At 48.8% G+C, this 23749-nt stretch overlaps 1 protein-coding gene across 1 annotated transcript; it reads right to left on the reverse strand.

Annotated features, from left to right (window-relative positions):
• Positions 1 to 5485: 5485 nt before the first annotated feature.
• Positions 5486 to 18145, reverse strand: LOC144177300 (myosin heavy chain, non-muscle-like). The gene is made up of 5 exons (XM_077705257.1): positions 18072 to 18145; positions 14050 to 14119; positions 13823 to 13954; positions 8726 to 9445; positions 5486 to 5521 (listed from the first exon to the last, which is right to left on the reverse strand). The coding sequence occupies exons 1-5, from the start codon at positions 18143 to 18145 to the stop codon at positions 5486 to 5488; spliced, it is 1032 nt and encodes a 343-aa protein (XP_077561383.1).
• Between the last annotated feature and the right edge of the window lie 5604 nt (positions 18146 to 23749).

The raw sequence follows: 23749 nt of genomic DNA on the forward strand, positions 1-23749 counted from the left end.
GGCGGAGCTTCTGCTCTCGAGAACGAAAGACCCGATCGTTGGCGGCGGAGGCGCCGTGATTTCGTAAGCTCATCGGGTAGCTGGCCGCGACCAAAGTTCTACAGCGATTCCAGGCACTCTGTTTCTATTACTGTTTATTACCATTGGATGCGAAAACGCGCCGGAGGCACGGAAAGCCCACTGAGCTAGCCGCACGGTCGCTGTGCAGGCGGCGGCCACGGCCGCGAAGTGGCCCAGGCCGGCGCAGGTAGCTCGAGTGATAGCTTGTTACCGCTGCACGAAATTGTCCCCAAGTCCCGACCATGGTGGCTCATATGAGAAATGAGAAAGGAGTTAATGATGCGATGGCGGGTTGCATTAAAAATTGTCACCTGCACCGCGTACGAGAGCCGCACTCGAATATCCGCCGCAGTGCTAAGCCGAACACATCTGTAGGCGGACCTGTAGGCAGACCGGCCGGCTGCTCCCAGCGCGCGTCTTGCCACCACTGAATTCGAGCGTCGCGCGTCGTTCTTTAGCCGCGGTAGCATTTGCACTCGCAGCGCCTGCGTCACGTCCACGGTCGCTTTTTAATTAAGCGGCTCACAAGATCACTACGTGGGGGCATTCGCAGAAACTGCCGGCGATGCGGATTCGACAGTGCTACGGCAGCTCTGCTCTGTGATATCCCTCCGACGGTCACGTGGTCAGCTTTGTTCACAGAAAATCCACAAAATCCATCGTTTCGCGGCACTCGCTGAAACCGAAACTGGGACTGGCCGCATTGAAAATGCCTCTAATTAAACAACCGTCGCACGCTGAAGCAAATGAGGTTTATACAGGTTATAAGTAGGTCACTAGCTACTTATCGCAACAAAAAAAACAAGATGCAAAATTTTTGTGTCAGTGCCCCTTTAAGGGCAGCTGCCAGGAACATTGCGTTTTGAGTTGTAAAATGTTGAACTAGTAAATGTTTTTTTCATGTTTTCAACCAGCACTGCACCTTCTACGCCAACTAAAAAGACTACCAGAAATTAACATCATCTGGTCACCCGGCCACCAGTCCCTCGAAGGGAACGAGGCGGCACACGCCGCTGCCCGTGCTCATACACACCGGGCCGTTACCTCAGAGGGAGAAAACAACGACCGAAGCGCCTCAAAGCCAGCACCAATCCATACATACACCGAAATCTTATCCTACTACAAAAAATTCCCCGCATTTCCCCGAGGGGAAGAATGTGAAAGTGCGAATGCACGAGTTGAATTTGCGCGGTTCGGTAATGTTCGCGAAAGAGAGATCACACACACACACACACAACTACAAAGAAAGAAAGATGCATTTATTCACAGACACCTATTTGTGTTGTCGTTGTACTTGATTGGTAGAGCGGATCTCAGCTTTGAAATTTCGTGTCAGTACTCCTTTAAGCGGGTGCATTAGCCCTTCTCACGCCCGATTCCTGGCCAATCCCCCACGTGGGTATGTGCCATGTCAGCGGCCAGGCAGCGCGCGCCCATCTCCCCCCGTTGCCAAGGAAGACGAGGAGATTCCTGGCCAATCCCCCACGTGGGTATGTGCCATGTCAGCGGCCAGGCAGCGCGCGCCCATCTCCCCCCGTTGCCAAGGAAGACGAGGAGCGCGCGCACCCGCAGCTGTTGCTATGCGGACGGCGGCGGAATGCGGACGGCGGCGGACGCTTCAGGCTCGCTTAAGAAGTGCATTCGCACTTAAAACGACCACCGTCGCTTCCCGCCACCTCATGCACAACTAACACGCGACGAAGAAACCACTTTCCGGCGCCTCCAAACCAATTCGTATCCCCATAACACCCTACTGAACGCTATGTACCCCACCCAATACCCTGCCACCTGTAACTTTTGCCCGTTGCTGGCACCCTATACCACGTGGTATGGGAGTGCCAACGGACCCCCACTCTAACCCCAAATCGCAACCCTACCTATGAGCAGTGGGTGGAGCAGCTGACCAGCTCCGAGCTCTCGGACCAGCGCCGACTGGTGGAACGGGCCCGGACGGCCAGCCAGCTCCAAGGCATCTTGGAATAAGGATGCCTCTCACTGGGTGGAGGCCCTAAGAACATCCTCCTGCTCATTACTAAAATAAATGTTTGTCTCTCTCTCTCTCTCTCTTTCACGTGGGCCATTCCGTGTCATTTATTGGTGGTTTATTACAAGTGATGCAACTAATTATTTAATGGACCATTTTCCAGTAGCGATCTGCGCATGCGCGGGCTGCCGGTTCGCCATTCTTGGCAGTAGCCTCAGGCGAAATAAACTAAACGGTGCCCCTTGAGCTTGCTCCTTGGGGAAGCTGCACGTTTTGTTTCCTCTTTTCGCAAAGTTCGCAGTGAGTTCGTATGTGCACAACAAAAAAGGTTTTCAAAGGATAGGGGCAAAAATGTCCACGCTGCGAGCACTTGGCTACCAGTGAGCAATGAATATGAAAAGTTAAGAAAAATGGGTGCTTTGGTTACTGCAAATCAGTCACGCGAGTGTGCGCCTGCTACCTTGACATTCATGTGAAAGACACGGGGGAGGCGTGGGAGCGGGATGGACTTAAGTACCAGAATATTTCGTTCATGGGTTCCCCGAAAGCCAAATATATTTGGGGGCGTGCCTTACTGCTAGTTTATGATCGCCGTGGCGGCCGCTAGGAAGACCGGTACTGGAAAAAAGGTTCATTATCGAGTGTGTAAATTAGTTATAGTCAGGCCTTATCACCACTCACGTCTAAAAAAACCGCGTTTTTTTTTTTCGTTCCTATAACGAAATTTCCTAAGTGACAAACGGGCCTATGACGAATGACCTATGTGAACAAACGGCCTATTACGAACCGGCCTTTGACGCAACGCCATGTGACAAACGGCCCTACACCCGAACACTTTGTTGATCGGCCGAGCGCTCGCCGGTACTCAGAAATCTATCCAAAAAAAATTACGCCATATCCACGGAATGAATGATGATAAGTGGGGCGAAGCTCGGGAGGGGGAGATCATCGGTAACCGGAACGCTCCCGTGAAAGTTCGCCCATTACATCATTAAGAAAGACGTAGGACTGTGTGCGTACATTGTACAAATCAACTTTTATTTTCGGAGTCAATGCTCCCAGGCCCAGACCTGGTGAAAGACCCCGCGCCATCGAGGACTACCCCGCACCTCCACCACAATTTGTCACGTAGGATGGGACACAACGGTAAAGAAAGAACTTTTATTTAGGGCGAACTTGTGCCCGAACAAGACGAGAGGAAACGAGCAAAGGTCCTTGCTTATCGTTCGATCTCCGAGAACGACTGCCTGCGTTCGTGGCGTGATCTCCCCCTCGGAGTGCACGTGCGCTCGCGCCTCCGTTGGCGAACACAGACAAGCTCGCGCTCCCGGTGCCGAGTTTGCGCTGCCGGTTGCAGCCGGTTCTTGCGCGTGCAACGCGGCCCACTTTGCGACATCTCCGAAAGCATGCGGCGGTCACGTACCACGAGATACAAGGGATGGACAGACCCATGACTTAAGGAGCTTCGCCCCTAAAAGCGAGAACTGCGCCCCGAAAACATTCGTACAGTAATGAAAGTGGCTCTGTGCTGCTAGTTCTTAGAGTGCAATAAGCGTAGTAAGGTCCATGAAGTTTCAGCTGAACACATGCAATCCGTATTTCGGCTTACTACATTTCGGCCGTTCGCTCTGGCAAAATTCCTTTCCCGGAGTTACGAACAGCAGATTCGTGTGCGACCAGCAACGCTAGTAGAAAATGTAAGCTCAGTTAACAGCAGAAGAGGAGTTACGGTCGATTTGTGAGCTAGGTAATAAGGAATCAATATCGACCAAAGTAAAGAGTAAAACAAAAGCACGGCGAGAACTATTCGAGCAGGGAGAAATCGCAGTCGCAGCTGAAACAGTGCTGTTGCTGGAGGTCAGCTATGGAACCTTGTGGAACCTTACTGCGGAACTGCTATTCAAGAACTGTTCAGTTAACCAGCCAGTAATCCTTGAATCTGGTTGGACACAAATTGGACACAAAGGGTGGGTTTCAACGAAGTATGCAGGTTATTTCCGCGCAATCGGCAGTTAACTCATTTGTATGTGTACATAGTCGTAAATATGCGTTGTAAATATTCTTTCCTACATTGACATGTAGTGCAATAAATGCCATACGGACAACAAAAAAATTGCGCAGTGGACTAAAGCTTCGCGCCCGGGCAACCGAAGTCGCCGGTTGGAATCCCGGATGGCGTTGCACGGGTGATCATAGTTTTTCCCTTTTTTAATTCCTTCCGCTGCTTGGCTTCATTGTGTTTACCTGCCTTTTTTTGGCTGATCAACTAGCCAGTGAGCAACTGTTTTCCCAAATCGTCCTTCCTACTATGTAAGACTTACGATAATTCATTCATTCATTCATTCATTCATTCATTCATTCATTCATTCATTCATTCATTCATTCGTTCGTTCGTTCGTTCCTTCGTTGATTTGTTCATTCAGCCGCTTTTCTGATGGAGGCGAAAAGCAAAAACGCCCGTGTGTACGAGATTTCGGCGCACGTTAAAGATCCCCAGGTGGTCAAAATTAATCCGGAGCCCTCCACTACGGCGCGCCTCATCGCCTTCGTTGCGTCGGCGCGTTAAACCCCACAATCAATCAATCAATCATTCAGACCGGATGAAATATTCGGTAGAGCCGACATTGTGAGTAACTGGACTTGGCTCGCTTTGCTGAAGCGACCGTGCACATTCACACCACGTTCGAGGAATTGACTAAGAGAAAAAAATGGCACTGTACAGGGTGTTACAATAATTGGAACACTTTTTTTTCCTGAACGAACCGCTGCTCGGTTCGCGCTCAAACTTAAATGCAGCATCTTTATTCTCAACGTCTACTGCCGGCCCTTCAGAAAGCGACCAGATAAAGAAGGTACTGCGCGTGTAGCCCTCTAACTCTCTGGTAGTTCTTTTCTCCTCGTGTTGGGGGACCTTAATACAGTGCACAAACTTCGGGGATACACATGCAGCAGTAAAAGGGGGAAAGATGTACTCAATGTTATAGAATCGCACAGCCTCACGCTCCTAATGATCCGCACACCCCAACCCGCACAGGGAACAGCGTTTCTAGAAACACGGGCCCAGACGTATCCCTTCTCCGAGGCTTGCTCGACTTCACATGGACCAACACCATGGAGAACTTGGGATCCCTTCATGATTTCATACAAGCCTTAATTAGAGGCTTAAGCTACAGGTCGCACATCGGTGCAGCGGAATGAATTGATTGGGACAAGTTCAGAAAACAAAGGAAAGATAGTGACCATTCGAAGGGGTAGTCTTACGACCAGTGGGCGGAGAGTGTTATACGAGACGTAAAAGCCAACACGAAAACAACAGCCCCAACATAACTAACACCGCATGTCGATTCCAAACTCCAGCCCATCTGGGAAGCCAGGCACAGCCTGACCAGACGCTGGAAGAAGCAGAGACATAACCGCCGGCTTAAGAAATGTATAGCGCAACTAAGTAAGCTGCAGGCGGCGGAGTACACGGTCCACCTGTGCAAAGAAAGAGAATTGGCTTATGTTGGGTGACGGCCTCCAGGGAACGCTCTCTACTGGCAAAACGTGGCGCCTGCTGCGACACCTTTCGACCCCATCAAGAACAATGGAGTGACCAGTAGAAGCCTAGCATGCATTCTGTACTTGTACGGGAACCGCAGATGACCTCATTCAAGATTTAAAGAACAAATACCTACATCCTGGAAAAGGAGGTGCTTCTCCCCGTTATGAAGGTCCACCTAACCTCCTGTTAGACAGACATTGAAGTCTACGAGGTCCGAGCCGCCATTTCAGCCTGCAAACCCTCCAGCTCCCCTGGGCAAGACCAAATCACCAACAAAGCATTGGCTAACTTGTATGACAGGGCTGTAGAAAACTTCACAGAACATTTCGGCGTCTTCTGGCGCACAGGCAAGCTTCCCATCTCCCGGAAGACAGCAGAGGTGCGACTGATCCCGAAACCAGACAAATCACCACATATAGATAATCTTCCCTCACCCAGTCCAGACCCATATGCAGTTCCCCAATCAGAATCCACCTCAATGCAAGTTCCGTGAAAATTCAGGCTCAGGCTCGGATTCTTGCCACTCTGGGAATGTAGCCAAAAACAGGAATTGCACCCCCTTTCCCCAACCCCAACCTAGAGCAGTGGGAGACAGCGCTGTCCAGCGTACACCTCGCCGATCCGGTCAGGCTAACGGAGAGGGCGGAACGTACAAATACCACGCTTGGACTTCCATGGACTAAGAAGCCGTCCCCAAGCATACGAATGCTCATTTAAAGTTTGGCTCTGTCTCTCTCTCTCAAACTTCACACGAAGGTCGCATTTTGTGGTCTAATTTGTTTGACACGAGAAACAATGACGGTACTTAACTTTTTATAATGAAAATAAATAAAAACGATTTTCGCTTATGGCAAAATGGCAGCCGATTTGGACGGGCGAGCCACTGCAAGCTGATCTTGGAACGATGGCGCCACCTCCGGTATGCAGAGGGAAACCGACGATGGGGATTCACGCTCCTTCCACGGTAGGGAGGAGCCAAATGAGGTAGCAGGCAATCAGGAAATGTGAAATCAGGTAAGAAAACAAATCCAACGTTTATGGCAACAACTAACCATGGGAATATTTTATTATGGTTGGTATCAGCAATTATGCAACTCTCTTTGATCATCGTAAACTGGGGACAAAACAGATTTTCTGATCGTCTGCTACACCATTTGGCTCCTCCTTACCATGAATCCCCATCGTCCGTTTCGTTCTCCATACCCTAGGTGGCGCCATCGTCCCATGATGACTAGAGTTCCTCTATATAGTTCCTGCGGGAGCTATATAGAGGAACTCTAATTATGACCTTGCATTGGCACGCGCCTTCAAATCGGCCGCGATTTCCCCACAGGCGAAAATCGATATTTATTTTCACAACAAACCGGTAAGCACCATCGTTGTTCCCGGTGTCAAACAAAATAGACCCCAAAATACGACCTTCGTGTGAATTAAGCACGAACCGAGCAGCGGTTCACTCACAAAAAAATTGTGTTCCTATTATCATCGCAACACCCTGTATGTGCTTTCACCGATGCAAAATGTCGTTAACAGCCCAAACTTTAGTGCGCCCCTGCAACCTCTCTCCCATTCCAACCCCATAGGCTCGTCACTCACCCCCCATCCCGCACTTCGAATGGCTAATGCAAAGGCGATGTCCTCAAGGCTATTTATTTTCCCGCGCTCCCGCTACTGTTTCCCCATCTGGTTGGAGGTCGCGCAACTCGACTCCATTTGAACGCGGTGCATTTTTTTTAAATGGCTATCGACAAAAGCAACCCAGCGTATACTACTAGGTAGAGGGACGTTGCTTTTTTGGCGCTGCACCATGTGTACACGTATCATCCATGCCAGCGGTTTGGAACGGTTTTTCCTATGCATACTTATTGAACAATTGTTCCAAGTTCAACTCTTTCAGCTAGTCGGCTGTGCTGAGTGAAAGACACGACAACAGGCGTACCAAAACTTCGCGTTTGGGTTGCCCGAAAGGGACAATCGCAATAAAAAATAACTCGACGGATTCCGAAGATTGCGGCAGGGTTGCATTAACAGAACAGTTCCAGTAATGCGAAAGTTTGTTGCGCTAATTAAATTCTCTTGCCACTCTCTCCTCCCCCGGCTCCCTCCTTTTGCCCCTCCTGCGAACGATGTCTAGGCTTGACACAGCTAGCTACCACAGAAGCATAGTTCTTGCAAATCAGGCAAGCGCACTAGATGTCAGACAAGTCTAACGCAGGGATACCCTCCAGTCGCATTTGCCAAAAATCCGCGGCCGCAAGCTGAGCCATCGGAAGAAAATAGCGGAGTGTCCTCAGGCACACGCTTGGGATTTGGGCTATCGCTTATAACGGGATTCCGGTAGCGTCTAACATATTGAGAGCCACGCGATTCATTTTTCGTAATAATAACGCTTTTATAATCTTGATCGATGTGGTAGAAGTAGTGCGAGACGTCCGCTTCAGCTGCTTCACCACCCATGGCCAGTCTCACGCTAAGTCCAAGTCGGTAGGAGTCCCAATACTGATGAGGAAACAAAAGTACAAAATTGAACATGGCAAAATCTCCAAATAGGGCATGGCACAAAACGCGCTCGTACAGCATGATCATACGTTAGGTTACAGTTATAGCCCGCAGTTACAGTAATTGCATACGTTAAGTATCAGCAAACATTTGCATGCATTGTAAATTGCCTTGAATTCAGGTTCAGCCCGAGCATTAAGTTTTTGTCTTCGCCCGTGTCTTTGAGCTGGTGTTAACAATCAAACCTGTACACTCACCAAACTTTCCAGGTTGATTGTACGCCTGACACCATTTTCAGTTGAAGATTTGTAGTTTACGAAATATTAAACTCTACACCCCAAACCCAAACGATAGGCCCTCGGAGTGCACACCCCAGATTTACTGGGGGTGTCCTGGAAAAGTGGTGCGTTCCTCCAGACTAGCACGTACGCGCAGTGGGGGATTGCCCCACCAAAGAATCCACCAGGAGAAAGCTTCGCGTTCAACCATCCTCGTAGTTAGACGGAGGGGTGTAAGATTTTTTAACGTAACAGCTGAAACGTTTTTTTTTTTGCCATGTATTCAGCTATTTATAAAACAACTTCTGAAAGCCCACAAAATACAAATAAAACGGAAGGATTGTCCGCTGAGCGACTTACCATGTCGTACAATGGTGGTTGATAATTCGAGTGGACTGCAGAGGACGTCGACGAGCGCGGCCTGGATGACGCGACGTAGGCCAGGTACTGGATGACTTTCTTGGTGTTCCCCGTCTTGCCGGCGCCGGATTCGCCCCTGCACAAGATGGACTGGTCCTCCCGGGCTTGAAGCATGCTCCGGGACGATCCGTCGGTGACGGCGAAGATGTGCGGAGGCACTTCATGGCGCTTCTTGCCTTTGAACAGCTCTATGACCTTCTCGGTGTAGATGGGAAGCTTTTTGTACGCGTTCATAACCACGCAGGGCAGGCCAGAGTACGTGTATAGCAGTCCAGAATAGTAGCGATCCTTGATGTTGTGCTGCAGAGCGGACGCACCGTTGGGAAATGTCAGCTCTGCCATGTCCTCGACCTTGTTGAATTTCGGTGGGTGCATCTTCTGGACGTGTTCTTCACTGAAGAGAAAGCGCTTGCCCGTGTCGAGCACTTCGACTTCGAGCTCGCCGCCGCGCTTGCCCTTCACGCTGCCCGTGACGAAGCCCTGCGACTCGTGGGACACCCCGATGAGCTTCTCCGCCATCCATTCCGCCTGGTTCTTGGGGTCGTTCACGTCGCTCTTGTCCCCGAACAGGTACTTCAACTCGGGGCTGTTGAATTCCCCCAGGTCCGCAAGGTCTGCCGTGTTGGCTGGGGGCTTGAGACCGGCTCCTGAAGTCATCGTCTGCACCATGACACGGCAGTTGTAGTTCGGCGCGCGATGCGCTTGTCGGACGCACAACACGACAGCAGAAAAAATCCAGCCGCGCGCAGTCACCGACTATACGGGGGCAAGAACGCGCAGCACTGAGGGCCTCAAAACTACGTGACATGCCCGGCACAACTAAACTAGCACGGCTGTCATACAGACGGCGAGCGCAAACAGCCACGGCAAGTGAACCCAGTGCAGTCGCTCATAAATATGCTTATGACGGAGGGCCAACATTATTCATGTAGGTTTCATTGATTGATTATGGGTTTAACGCGTCAACGCTAAAGCATTTCCTCAGCCAGGGTGTGCCCTATTGGGGAACTCGGGATTAATTTTGACCACCTGGGGATCTTTATGCACGCTGAAATCTCGAACACACCCCCTTTTTTGCTTTTTGCCTCCATCAGAAAAGCGGCCGCCGCGGCAGGGAATCGAACCTGCGTTCTTTGACTCAGCAGCGCAAATGTTTGGTGCAGTACAAACAACGATGAAGATAGAAATGGCGCTACGCTCAACAATAAATGCGGAAGATCACGAGGACTCAGGGGTGCTTGCTGCTGCGAAGCGCTCAGCCCACACTGATACCATAGACGGCGTAAAGTAGTGCTAATTGCGAAGCTGTCACTTCACGAATTTTCCTCTACCATCAAGCAAAAAAACAGATTTTAATTCGAAGAAAAGCTACCGAGATTCACTTAGGAGTAAACTTCGCAGGAAACGTTGTGCGTGCATGCGCGCGCGCAGTATACGTGCAGGACTTCCGTTATCGCACTCGTAAAAAATCAAAGCAAATTTGGGAAGTTCACCCCTGCGTGCATTTCCCAGATGGTTTTTTTTTTTTTGGGGGGGGGGGTCACTTCTTCAAAGCGCAGGGTCCCGCGGCAAAACGTAACCCGCTCAGCAAAAGCGATTAATTCCTTTAAGGCGTATTCCCCGATCAGCCCACCCACTTCAAGGAATCATTGACCTCTCTACTGGTCCTTGTTCCGGGAGTACCATGAGCTGGTCGAACTAGCGCAGAACTTCAGGATTGCAAGGTATGCCCTGGCGCTATACTGCTAATAATTATTAGTTGCAGCGTCAATCTCGTCCTCCTTCCCTCCCTCCTCCTTTCTTCCCCATCCACTGTAGTGCGGTATCTTACCCACTGTTGTTCAACGTTTGCTCAATGTTGGTTGCTGTTCCGACGGGAGAGGGCAAGTCCGGTGCCGATCTCTTCGTTGCGTAAGAAAAATATGGACTTTTTTTGCAGACATTGTTCCCAAGCTATTCGGAATGTAGGCAAGCAGTTGGGCTCCACTTGTTTGCGCTCGCTGCGTTCACGCTCGCGCAGAAGTCCCAGAAGGGCTCACTGCGCGTTTGGCCGCATCCGGAACCTTACAGTTGCGCACGTAGCACAATGATTTTCTTTCGTAAGCAGCCGGAGAGCGAAAATGAACGCAATGTCCTTGGCCTTTTCCTCCCGATCGTCTTCTTCACTGAAAGCCAACGTGACGCTGTCCGCTCCCTGGTGACCCGCCATCGAGCGCATCGCAGCGCTTGCTGTTATTGATAAGAATATTTGCTGTAAGGCGGACGGAGTAACGCATCACAGGACCGGGGCCGGGTTAAATGGAATAGGGGCCTTGGGCTAATGTGCCCTCCCCCTTCCCCTTCGCCTCCAGCCACCTCTGCCATCTCTTGGAGCCCTATGTTAGCTGCCCCCAAATTAAAAAAAAAATGGTGCGATGAATGGGATTCACGCGAATGTAATGCGGGACATTTGTTTTTGAAGCACACAGAACACAAGCTACGGTATTCCTCGGCGAAAACAAGCTAGGGCCATTCATAGGAGAACCAAAAAGCTCCTCAGTGGCCCTAAACGACCGGCTGTGCTCATATAGAAGCTTAATTACTACAGCTACGCAACCCCTCATCTCTGTCCAGTAAGCGGTCTTTGCGAGGAGGTGCTTATCCGTGTCAATTGTGCCGCTCGAGTAACAGCAAGCTAGCCATGCTGCCACGCAGTGCCAGTGTTCGACACTGCATGTGCGCAACCCTTTCCTCCTTTTTCGAATCCCGCCGTGCATGGTGAAAGAACTCGGGTCGCTCGAAAACAGTTTGCACATGAAACATTAAACAGAGCCTTTGCATTTCGAATACATTAACCAGTATCGCTCCTATGCCTCCCCATTTACATACTGGTGCGCGAAAAAATGAGGTAACTATAGAGTTTCTGACTTTTGTATTGTCTTCCGGAAAACAAAAATTTTCTGCCTGGTTTTTGGAAATACAATGGCCCTTTATCAGTGACGTCACCCCCTGAATTTTTTATTTATAACTTCCAACCGCATAGCTGGATCATTTTGGAGAATGTCGGGGCCTACCTCTTGCCGGTTGAGTTCTGTACTTTCTTGGCGTTCCAAGAAAAAATCTCGGGCCATCTCTACTAACGTGAAACTTGGAAAGGCGCGAAGCATGCAGTGTATCAGTGTACTCTAGGATTTTAAGTGTCTCTCTTTCCACATGGCGTGCGCTGATTGGGCGCCGGAGAAGCGCCGGTGACAGGAGGAATCGCGCGCTTGCTGAGGCTTGTTAGCGTGAGGCCTTGGAAAAGGGGTGTGCCGGTGTTTTAGTACCGTGACCACATGAGAATACGACGACATGAGCCGCCGACAGGCCGAGCCCTTTCAACACGAAAAAAGCCCCACAGAGCTTTTTTCATGTTGAAGTGTCTTCCCCACATAAAATAAAATTGGCACAAAGATTGAAAAAAGGATGGAGGAATGACACAAACAAATTTCAACTACCAAGCTTGTTCAGATCCCCAGAAAAAAAGCCCCACATTTGGGCAATTTTCAAACATTTTTCTAATATGAGAATTTTTATTAAAAGGAATTCCCTCTGCAAGACAAACACGAATACGTTGTATTGGTTGAGAGTATGCAAATTCTGCATATAAAATTAACTAGGGCGGTAAATGCAGTAGTTTTTGTTTTACAGCGGTACAAGTTTCCGATTTTCCGCTAGCCGCTCAACGCGTCAGTGATCCGTTCCGGCTTTGGGAATTATTTTGAGAAAGAGAACAAACATGTTTCCACAATAACTTCACATGTTTTCCCCTGTGCACAAGAAGCTATATATAAAATTTTCGTGAATATCAAAGCCGTCGACCGACCACGCCTGCCTGAGCTCTCATGAGAACAGCACTGTCGTCTCATGAAGTCAAAGCACTCGAAACACCTTTCAGACATTTTCATACGCCTCGCGCTAGAACGTTTAATCTTCGTGGGCAAAAACGCGTACTAAAAGAACAAACCGGGACTGCTCGTTTTCGAACGCCTCGCGCTGGAACGCGTGCAGCGGCCAGACTCTCATTTAAATAGGCCGGGCTAGAGAAACGGCGTACGCACGCATGGCCTCCGTGTACGCCCGCCGCCGCTTTCGCCAGACCGCCATTTAATTGCTTAATTCCGGTTCAATACAAAAGAGGGCGCCACCGCCCCAACAAGCGCGCGATTGCTTCTACTACCGGGCCATCTCCGGCACCCAATCACCGCGCGCCGTGTGGCAAGAGAGACCCACAACCTTTGAATACGCTGCTGCAATCTTCGCCCTTCCCCAGGTTTCACGTTAATGGAGATGACCCGCGATTTTTTTAAAGCCCCGCGGGATACGCGGTGAACATGAGTAGGAGAGGTGCAAAAAAAACGAGCGTACTACAAATCTTGCTCTTGGAAATGTTCTCTGCACTGAAAAAATGACTGAATAAAACCAGAGGGCAACAAAAAATGCACACATTGAGGCTGCTTCTGTTGCGGTTGTGCTCGATGGAATGCATTGAAATTTGTCCATCACCAAGTAAAGGGCTTGCACTAGCACTTTGTGTCAGGTGGACGCAGATGAAAGACTTCACAATCAATTTCGTGCACGGCACGCACAAGTCCGACACAACCGCCGCGGTGGCAAAGTGGCTGGGGCGTTGTGCTTCACAGCAGATAGACGCGAGTTCGATTCCCGGCCGCGACGGCCGCTTTCCTGATATAGGCGGTAAGCAAAAACGCCGTGTGTTCGATATTTCGGCGCACGTGAAATATCCCGAGGTGGTCAAAATTAAACCGGAGCCCTCCATGACGGCGCGCCTAATAACCTGGGTAGTTTCGGCGCTTTAAGCCCCATCAAGAAGTGCGACACAAAACAAGTGAGTGTGTCTAGTCATGATTGGCATCTCCGGCAACAACCCGATGGCACCTCGTATAAATACTGAATGTAGATTTTGATTCAGTTCGCGAAAATTCCCCGAAGTTGGGTGCTTCAGTGGGGTTCCTGGCTCCATAATTGGCTTGGAATGTGTCCGTCACCGCCACCTACCTGGATGAGTTGCCGCGTGTTCCCGCGCGAGGCGCTGGCAATGGCGGGGACCGGCGACGCTACCGAGGCACCGTTGCCCATTGCGAGACCCGCATCCAAGCCTCCGGTCATCCTCCGCATCTGTTCCTCCGCCTGCGGGAGTGGCAGATGAGCGCCGGCGCTTTGAGGGACAGTCCCTCCCGCTGAACAAGTACAATGTGCTAGACGCCGGCAGATGCAACGCGCACTTGCCTCTCGATGGGCTGCACCGAGCTCAGACGTTCCTCCTCCTGCGGGATCGACAAACGACTGCCGGTACTGCGAGAGACAGTCCCCCACGCTGAACAAGGGCACTATGTTCGACGCCGGCAGATGCAATGCGAACTTGCCTCTCGATGGGTTGCACCGAGCTCGGCTATCGGGCAGTACGGCCGTGTCGCTGCTACGCCTGGCACACGAACGATGACAGACGGTGCAATGCCACGTGCTCTCGTTCGGACATGACGCAAGAAATGCCGCGTGCCGAAGCTCGTGGAATGAATGATGGTGATAGCGACGGTGTCGCTCTTTGAGGCCGCCTTCCGGTGCTGTAGATTCACGCGCGTTCATCCCCGATTATTTTCCTGCCCGCAGCTTTGTTGTAATTTATCTAACGTTTTGGTAATTTGGTAACCTTTGTCTAACCTCTGCCTGGAATTTCTCAAGAAGACAATGGTCGCATCAGGCCTATGACAGTACACACGACAGATATCCACGTGAGAGTCTGAACAGGAATTCCCTGAACTCTTGCGATGGCGGCACCGCAATGCGGTGGCCGGCAAGAACTGTCGCGTCGTCGGCTACAGGAACTTCTGCGACTCTGAGCCCCTGCGTGCAAGCTAACGCATGCACCCGTGGCTCGAAGACAGCACATAAACGATAAAAACCGGGCGTGAAGGAGTAGTCCTCTGAGCTAAAATATGCACTGGTAGCGCATTAGTTTGCGACATATGTGCTTGTTCTTTCGCGTTTGGTGAAAAGCGAAGCCGAACTTCAGACTTGTACCTCGCTCCATGAACACGCGCTTACGAGGCAAAGATTCAGCGACTGTGACGTTGTCGCATACTACAAAAGAATGTAAGGTAGGCGTATATATGTATATGATGCATTCGATGCTAAGAAAAGTTTGGTGCTATGTTTTTTTCTTATAATCGCAAACTAAAAATTTGCCCGTGATTGCCGGATCCAAGGAAGAACGAGTATGAATTTGTCTGCCAGAGTATAGCTTGTGCATGTGGTGCCGACCAGAAAATACATAGTTAAAGAGTATATAGTAACCCTTAAAGGGGCCAGAAGACAAAACACAAGTTTGGTTTATTCAAAAGATTGCCTCGTTAGAATCATACTGCACCACTTTTAACACACACTTCGCTCAAATAAGCTATATAATTAGGAAAAAAGGAATGGCCATGCGACCCACTAGCTCATTTCCAGCAACAGAACCTATGATGTCATACCAGCGAGCTCTGCGATTGACGGAGGCCGAAAAAAGTAAACGCAAATTAGGCAGAACTGATAAGCTTGCCGAACGAGCTATGTGCGCTTAAATTTAGGCCGCATTCTTTTTAAAGCAGTAAGAATGGTGGGACAAACAGTGGAAGTTACAAAAGCACACGTTAACATAGAAGTACCGATGCGCACTATGCTGGATTTAGCTGCACACGACTGCGGGGCTTTGGGGTTGTCTCAGACGACACTGGCCGACTGATACAAGCAGCGGGGACTTATGCGACCATGTTTGTCGAGCGAGCACTGTTTCACGAAATGATTTTTTTCTCCCTGAACAGAAACATAAGCCAGGTTTCAATACAGTCAAAAATAATCCAAAGGCAGATAACGGCTTGCCGTGGTATGGAGGCGCCATCTAGGTTCACTAGCCGTAAACAAAGCATCGCGCACGGCTGCAGAGCAATCGGTTCCTGGGATTTCATGGCAGACCACGAAAACACACTATTTCGCACGAAAATCAAACTTTAAAAGTAGATTGATTAATTTCTCAGTGAATAAAACATCATTTGCGTCAGGGCAAGCGCTGCCGGCATTATAAAGCACGAAATCGTTCGAATAAAACAAACTTCTGTTTTGTCTTCATGGCCCCTTTAAAGGAGCCATGAAGAGAAAACACAAGTTTGGTTCATTCAAAAGATTGCCTCGTTAAAATCATACTGACACCACTATTAACGTAAACTTCGCTAAAATAGGCTGCATAATTAGGAAAAAAAGGAATGGCTATGCGACCCACTAGCTCATTTCCTGCAACAGAACCTATAATGTCACATGTGACAGCTCTGGGATTGGCGGAGGGCGGCAACAGCAAACGCAAATTAGTTAGAACCAATAAGCTTGCCGAACATGCGCTTAAATTTAGGGCACATTCTTTTTATATCAGTAAGAATGGTGGAACAAAGATTGGAAGTTACGAAAGCACACGTGAACATAGAAACACCGATGCATGCAGCTGTTGGTACTGCGCTCACTATGGTTCGTTCAGATGCACAGCACTGCGGGGCTTTGGGGTTGTTGCAGACGACACTGGCCGATTGACGCGAGCGACGGTGTCTTACGTGACCGTATTTGTCAAGCGAGAACTATGTTTCAAGAAAGGATTATTTTCTCCGTGAACAGAAACAAGCCTGGTTTAAATACGGTCGAAAACAAACAAAAGGCTACGGAAAAGGAAACTGTTGATCCGTGCCAAAGGCAGAAAACGGCTTGCTACAGTGTGGTGGCGCCATCTAGGTTCACTAACGGCAAACAAGGATTCTTAATCGGCTGCAGAGCTATGGTCCCTAGCAATATCTTTCTAGGGACCATAGCAGAGCGGTCGGTTCCTGTGATGTCATTGCAGACCGCGAAAACGCACGATTTGGCGAAGAAATCCAAATTATAACTTAAATGAATTAATTTCTTTGTGAATAAGCAGCGCTTACATTCGGACAAGGGCTGGGGGCACTATCAAACAAGAAATCTTTCGAATAAGTGTTATTCGAAAGATTTCTTGTTTTATAGTGCCCCCAGCCCTTGTCCGATCTTTGTGAATAAAGCAGCGCTTGCATTCGGACAAGGGCTGGGGGCATGCCGCCCCCAAGCACACCGAAAGTAGATGTTAGTATAAAAAACAGGAAATCACATTAGTGTGCGCTATAAAAACTTTGGCACAGGTTTCGTGTTTTTATCTCCAATAATAAGCATAATGACGCTCCGTATGTTTTCCGTATACTCCGTATATACGGAATTCATACGGAGAATGATTTGGCAGTTCTAGTAAACTTACAGACATAAAATCGGTGTCAAATTTTCGAATAAGTATGCACTATTTTGTTCACGTGTGTTCCTGAAAAGTATTCCCAGTTTTGTTGCGGCTTTGCGTCCTTCTAGGAAAGTACTCCGTATTCCCTTATTTCCGTATATACGAAACGTTTCAGGAGGTATTTAAGTTAAAATTTGGATTTCTCCGCTAAATCGTGCGTTTTCGTGGTCTGCAATGACATCACAGGAACAGACCGCTCTGCTATGGTCCCTAGAAAGATATTGCTAGGGACCATAGCTCTGCAGTCGTTTGGGAGTCCTTGTTTGCCGTTAGTGAACCTAGATGGCGCCACCATACTGTAGCACTCAGTCACGCAGCGGACGACCGACGTGTGTTCCCAGCGCAGCGACGACGGCCGGCCCAGACAGCGAATGCGATGTCTTTGTTTTGTTTTTCTCTTAGGGAGGTAATGCTGTAGAGTAAATACAAGTAACGTTTAGTGTTAGTAGTGTGTTTAAGCACCTTTTTGGCAGTGCACCAACAAAGGCAGATGCTGTAGGCAAGCATCGCACGGTGTTTGTCTTTTCTTTTCTAGCGTAGCACGTGCGGGAGAAAGCGGTACTAATAACTTTGTTGACGCAGTCAGGTAGCTCTGAAACATGCCGACGAAGAAGAAGCCGGGCGTTGCGTGCATGATGTGCAAGCGGGAGTATCCACTCGAGGATACAAGGTTCGAGACAGCTGAGGATGCGGAAGGGCAGGACTTTATGTGTAGAATGTGTGTAATGGAGTCGCGCCTCGACCGGCTAGAGCAGGAGAAGGAGCACCTGAAGGTACAGGTGGACGGGTTAGTGCAGGAGCTGAAAGCCGAAAGGCAACAGCGGGAGGTGCTGGAAGGGAAGCTAGCCCAGGTAGAAAGCGTGTGTGTGCCGAGGGATGACATTCCGAAAAGCAATGGCGTACGCCACGGGGCAAGCGCACCGAGGGTGCCTGGCTCCGAGGCGGGAAGACAAGTTGAGGCCAGGGCCGCCGAGCATGAGGCAGCGGGAGGACATGACAGCGCTGGTCACGGAGAGGGGCCTAACGCTGTCGTGGAAGAAGGGAAGGGGTCGCCGCCGGGCAAGAGCTACTCAGAGGCAATTAGCGCGAAAGCCTCGGCGGCAAAAACACCTGCGCAGCCAAAAGAACCAAGGGAGCGGCGAGTCACCATTGTGGGCGACTCGAACATGCGCAGGGCAGAGCAGGTGGTTACAAAGAGGGTAGAAGAGGACAACAGAGTTAAGGCTAGCACGCTCCCTGGAAAGACAATTAGCGTGGTGATAGAGAAGGCGAAAGAGCAGGTCTGGGACACAATGACAGAGAAGCAACTATTGGTGATAATGGGGGGCTTAAACGACGTGCTTCAAGGAGCCATGAAGACAAAATACAAGTTGGGTTTATTAGAAAGACTGCTTAGTCCCGATAAAAATGATACCAATCTCATTGCAATCTTCGAACAAATAACGGAGATAAAAAAGAAAACGTGTGAAGCAGTCGCGACCCCCTAGCCAATTTCCCGCAACTTTTCTATGACGTCACGGAACCTTGTTTGTGCGATTGGCGGCCGCCTAACTCACCTGTCGCGACGACACATGACTGGACGTCTGTAATGGGGTCTCTAGTTCCATTTGACCGCATCACTTGAATGCTAACGTGCAGTTAATGCACTGAAAATTATGTTTTATTGTTGGCCCGTATGACGTCATGCTTGCTCATAACACGTCACTGTGGAGCAAAATTTGAAAATTTTTAAATACGTCTTGCTTTTTTTTTGTTAAAAAACATCTTTTGTGGCTTTAATGGAGCTGAGTGAGATACTGAATCCTAGTTCTTTCAAATTAAACCAAGTTGTATTTTCTCTTCATGGCTCCTTTCAGGGAAGAGGACGAGGCATAGCGAAGCAGGTGGCGAAGGGGGTCAATGAACTCCGGGCGGTTTCGGACGACGTCCAGATCGCGGTCTGCACGGTGCCGGAAGTTGAGGGTAGAGGAGGCCACGTAGCAAGGGCAGTGGTAGAAGCCAACAGGGAAATTTAGACGCTCGCTAAAGCAATGAATTTTGAAGTGGTTGACCTCAACCGGGAAGTGCACCGTGCGGGCCGGGGCCGGGCGTTTGTTAGGGACGGAGTACATTTCACTGAGGGCGTAGCGGAGCCGGTGGGGAGGCGACTAGCTGCGCGGGCGGTAGCTTTTTTAGGGGGGCCAAGGGCATCCCGGAAGCTGGACTAAATAACAGGCACAGTGCAAATGCGGCAGGGACAAGCGATTGCGATCGAAGTCGAATGTACAGCGCAAAGGAAAGTACCAAAGTTAGCACACAGGGCGCACAAAAGCTTAGAAAGGGGCATGAGGTAGCAATGCAGGCGAGCGAGGCGGCAAGCGACGTCCCCCCGGTGACCGACTCTTATCCCAAACATCGGAAAAGAATTTACCGAAAGAAAAAGCGTGGGGTGACTAAAATTAACTACATAAACATGCACGGTGGCAGATCACGGGAAAAATGGTTAGAGGTTCGCGGTCAACTAGAAAAAGAAAAAACTGAAGTATATGCCTTTACAGAAACTTTTCTTCGAGATTTAGAAGAACCCCCAGCAATGCATGAATATATATGGCAAGGCTGTAGCAGAACGGTAGGTACTAGAAGGGGGGAGGGGTAGGCATGCTTATTCAGCAGGGAGCCAATTGGCACAGAGTAAACGAAAGCTGCGAAGAACATATGTGGGTTATTAAGGGCACGATAGCGGGAAGAGAAACGCTGTTGGGAGTCGCCTATCTGTGGTGAGGTGATGACAGGGAGGTTGAAGAAAAGAATGAAAAACTGGTAGGATGCATTAAGCGGGACCTCGATCAGTTAAGACAATCGGGAGAAGTGATTCTAGTGGGAGACATGAATGCCCACATTGAGGACCTGGACGGATACACAGACCGCAACGGCAAACTCGTACTAGATATGTGTGAAGAACATAATCTTATTGTTGTAAACAGAGAGAATAAATGTGAGGAACAAATTACTTGGGAACGAGGGGAAAAGCAGTCCAGTAACGACTACAGCCTCCTTTCAGAAAGAGTGTATGAAAGGTTGACTCTAATGGAAATAGATGAAATATGTGCTTACAGCTTAAGAAGTGACCATAAACGGATTACATTGAATTTTGGAAAAATAGAAGGTCAAAACCAGAAAACGGTGGTACACGACTTGAAATTAAACGATCAGCAAATGGCTAATATTGCGAAAAGCCTGGAGACGAAAATCGAGAGACAACCTACGAAAGATTGGGAATACAGCGAACTGATTGGTTTCATTCAAGGAAAGATAAGGAACGCGGAAGAACGCAACTACTGGAAAGGAAAAAGAAAACCTAGAAGCTGGTGGAACAAGGAAATCAAGGAAGCTATAACACAAAGGCAGCAAGCCTCGAGAGAGCACAGGGAGGCCAAGCGAGTGGGAATGCAAACAGAGGAAATAACTTTGAGGTGGCATTGGTATTGCCTTAAGAAGCTGGAAGTACAAAAACTTGTACAGCAAAAACTTAAACGAGAAAGTGAGCGATGGGTCTCGAATATACGGGCAAAGGATAAAGGCGCGCCGAGAAAGTTTTGGAATCATGTAAAGGAACTAAGGAAAAAGACCGAAGAAGTACAACGTCATTTCATAAACGGCGAAGGCCAGGTACTAAAAGGGGAAGAAGCGGTATTTCACATACGCTCAATGATACAAGAGAAGTTCTGAAGAACGGAGAGAGGGCTACAGCATTCAGGGAGTGGGGCAAGCGAAGTGCGTACAGATAGAGAGCTAAAGTGTGAGAATCTGAACTGGAAAAAAGCCGAAGAAAATGTTCCAGCAAATACGGCAACAGGAACGGGTGAAATTCCTATTCGGCTGGTCAACCTACTGGGCCCAAAAAGCAAGGCACAAATGATTCGAGCAATCGAAAAAGTGATAAAAACTAAGCAAGTACCGGACAATTGGCGTAAGAGCAGGATGAACATGATATATAAAGGTAAAGGAGACAGGGCTGATGCCAATTCGTGCAGGCCTATTACAGTTACCTCAGTGGTATACAGGCTGGCAATGCAAGCTATAAAAGCGGAACTACAGGCGTGGATAGAGGGGAACAGCATACTGGGAGAACTATAAAATGTTTTCAAATGAGACAGACGCTTAGAGGACAATTTATTTGTCCTAACCCTATGCATAGAGGTGTCAATGGTTCAGGATCGACCACTATGGATAGCATTTCTCGACATAAAGGGAGCCTACGACAGCGTAGATAGAGAAATTCTATGGAGCATACTTGAGCGGGAGGGGTTAGGCCAGGACTTTATACAGATGTTGCAGAGAATTTACAATGAGAGCGAGGGGCAAATTACCTGGGAGGACCAAAAGTGCACGGAACCGGTAGTCACAAATAGAGGTTTAAAGCAGGGTTGTCCTCTGTCGCCATTGCTATTCATGCTGTACATGGCTAGACTAGAAAGAAAGCTTGAAGGCAGTAAAATAGGTTTCAATCTATGTTATAGCCGCAAAGGACAGGAAGTGGAACAACATATCCCGGGACTGATATATGCAGATGACATAGTACTACTAGCAGATAGCAAACAGTGTCTGCAACAGCTCGCAGATATCTGCGGGGAAGAAGCCACTGAACTGGGGTTAGAGTTTAGCACAGCAAAGTCGGGAGTTCTAGTTTTTAATGACAACGCCCGTAACGAATCGGTATTCGTTCAAAAAGCAGCAATACCGTGGGTAACGGAATACAAATATCTGGGCATATGGTTAAACGAAGGTCAGGCGTATCTAAAAACTCATGAGGAGTATTTAAGAATGAAAGGCAGAAGAAACGCCTCTATCATGAAGCACAGAGCACTGTGGGAATATAACAGATATGAAGTAGTGAGAGGAATCTGGAAGGGAGTAATGGTACCAGCACTCACCTTTTCAAACGCAGTAGTGTGTGTCAAATCAGAGATTCAATCAGGGCTAGAAGTAAATCAGAGGGCCGTAGGTCGATTGGCATTAGGAGCACACAGCAAAACAACAAATCAGGCAGTGCAGGGAGATATGGGATGGGCATCCTTCAAAGTGAGAGAAGCACAGAGCAAAATATGTTTTCAAGAACGACTTAGAAATCTGGATGATCAGAGATGGGCGGCCAAAGTGTTACGGTATCTTTACATGAAAAGCGTGGATACACAATGGAGAAAAAGAACCAGAAGGCCCAGGACAAGGTATATGAAACCTGGAAGTGCAGGGGAAACGACCAAGGGAATAAAAAATGAAGTGAAAGAAACAGAAACAACGACCTGGAAAAAGAGGATGAATGTGAAGAAGTCCTTAGATATCTACAGAATCGGGAAGCAGGAGATCACAAGGGAAAAATTATTCGATAATACCAAAGGGAGTGCATTGCTTTTTGAAGCCCGAGCGGGTTGCTTGCGGACAAAAACGCTTATCCGCGAGCCGGTACAGGAAGAACTATGCGCAGGCTGCGGAAATGAGCCAGAAACCATGCGGCATATTGTAACGGAGTGCAAAAGTATCCGTCCAGTCCTCAGTGATGGAGCCATCCAGCTTCCGGAAGCCCTTGGATTTAAGGTTAGCGGAAAAGTGAACTGGACAGCAGTAGAGGTTAGTAAAAGAAGGTTAGAATGTTGGTGGGAAAAGAGCAGAGAACAATCTGGGAAGACATGCGAACTAAGAAGTCAGACTAGCACAAAAATTTCGTAAAAGTGTTTTCTTTTTATTTTGACATTATTTTTTATTTATTTTGTTTGTATTTCTTGGCGAGGTGATTGTACAGTGACGTTGCGACTAAGGCCGCTGTGCAACGCCACCCCGTTAGAAAGGGGAAGCCACTAAGCATCATCATCATCATCAAGCCGTTTTCTGCCTTTGGCACGGATCAGCAGTTTCCTTTTCCGTGGCCTTTCTTTTGTTTTTGACCGTATTTAAACCTGGCTTGTTTTTGTTCACGGAGAAAATAATCGTTTCTTGAAACACAGTTGTCGCTTGACAAATACGGTCACGTAAGACACCGTCGCTCGCGACAATCGGCCAGTGTCGTCTGCGACAACCCCAAAGCTCCGCAGTGCTGTGCACCTAAACGAACGATAGGGCGCGCAGTTCCAACAGCAGCACGCATCGGTACTTCTAGGTTTACGTGTGCTTGTGTAACTTCCAATGTTAGTACCACCATTCTTGCTGATATAAAAAGAATGTGCCCTAAATTTAAGCGCGAACTGCATGTTCGGCAAGCTTATAAGTTCTGCCTAATTTGCGTTTGCTGTTGCCGCCCCCCGCCAATCCCAGAGCTGTCACATGTGACATCATAGGTTCTGTTGCGGGAAATGAGCTAGGGGGTCGCATGGCCATTCCCTTTTTTCCTAATTATGTAGCTTATTTGAGCGAAGTTTACGTTAATAGTGGTGTCAGTATGATTCTAACGAGGCAATGTTTTCAATGAACCAAACTTGTGTTTTCTCTTCATGGCTCCTTTAAGCGTAGTTCCCCAAGGTTTCGCGGACATTAACGGGGCCCTGCAGCACTACTCGGAATGTATTTTGGGGTAAATTCTATTGTCCCTGCAATCACCTCCCGCAAGAATTATGAAAATCCGTTCA

The sequence above is a fragment of the Haemaphysalis longicornis genome, unplaced genomic scaffold (assembly GCF_048455015.1).
Source record: "Haemaphysalis longicornis isolate Haplotype H1 unplaced genomic scaffold, Haemaphysalis longicornis Haplotype H1 scaffold_1, whole genome shotgun sequence".
Classification (NCBI taxonomy): Eukaryota; Metazoa; Arthropoda; class Arachnida; order Ixodida; family Ixodidae; genus Haemaphysalis; species Haemaphysalis longicornis.

Excerpts from the sequence above, each read along its gene's own strand:
- LOC144177300 (XM_077705257.1), bottom strand. The coding sequence starts at position 18,145 with ATGTCCTCCCGCTGCCTCATGCTCGGCGGCCCTGGCCTCAACTTGTCT. Across the intron at positions 13,955-14,049 it reads TGCAGCCCATCGAGAGGCAA|GCGGAGGAACAGATGCGGAG; the intron begins GTGCGCGTTGCA and ends CCACTCCCGCAG. Across the intron at positions 9,446-13,822 it reads ACACGCGGCAACTCATCCAG|ACGATGACTTCAGGAGCCGG; the intron begins GTAGGTGGCGGT and ends GTCATGGTGCAG.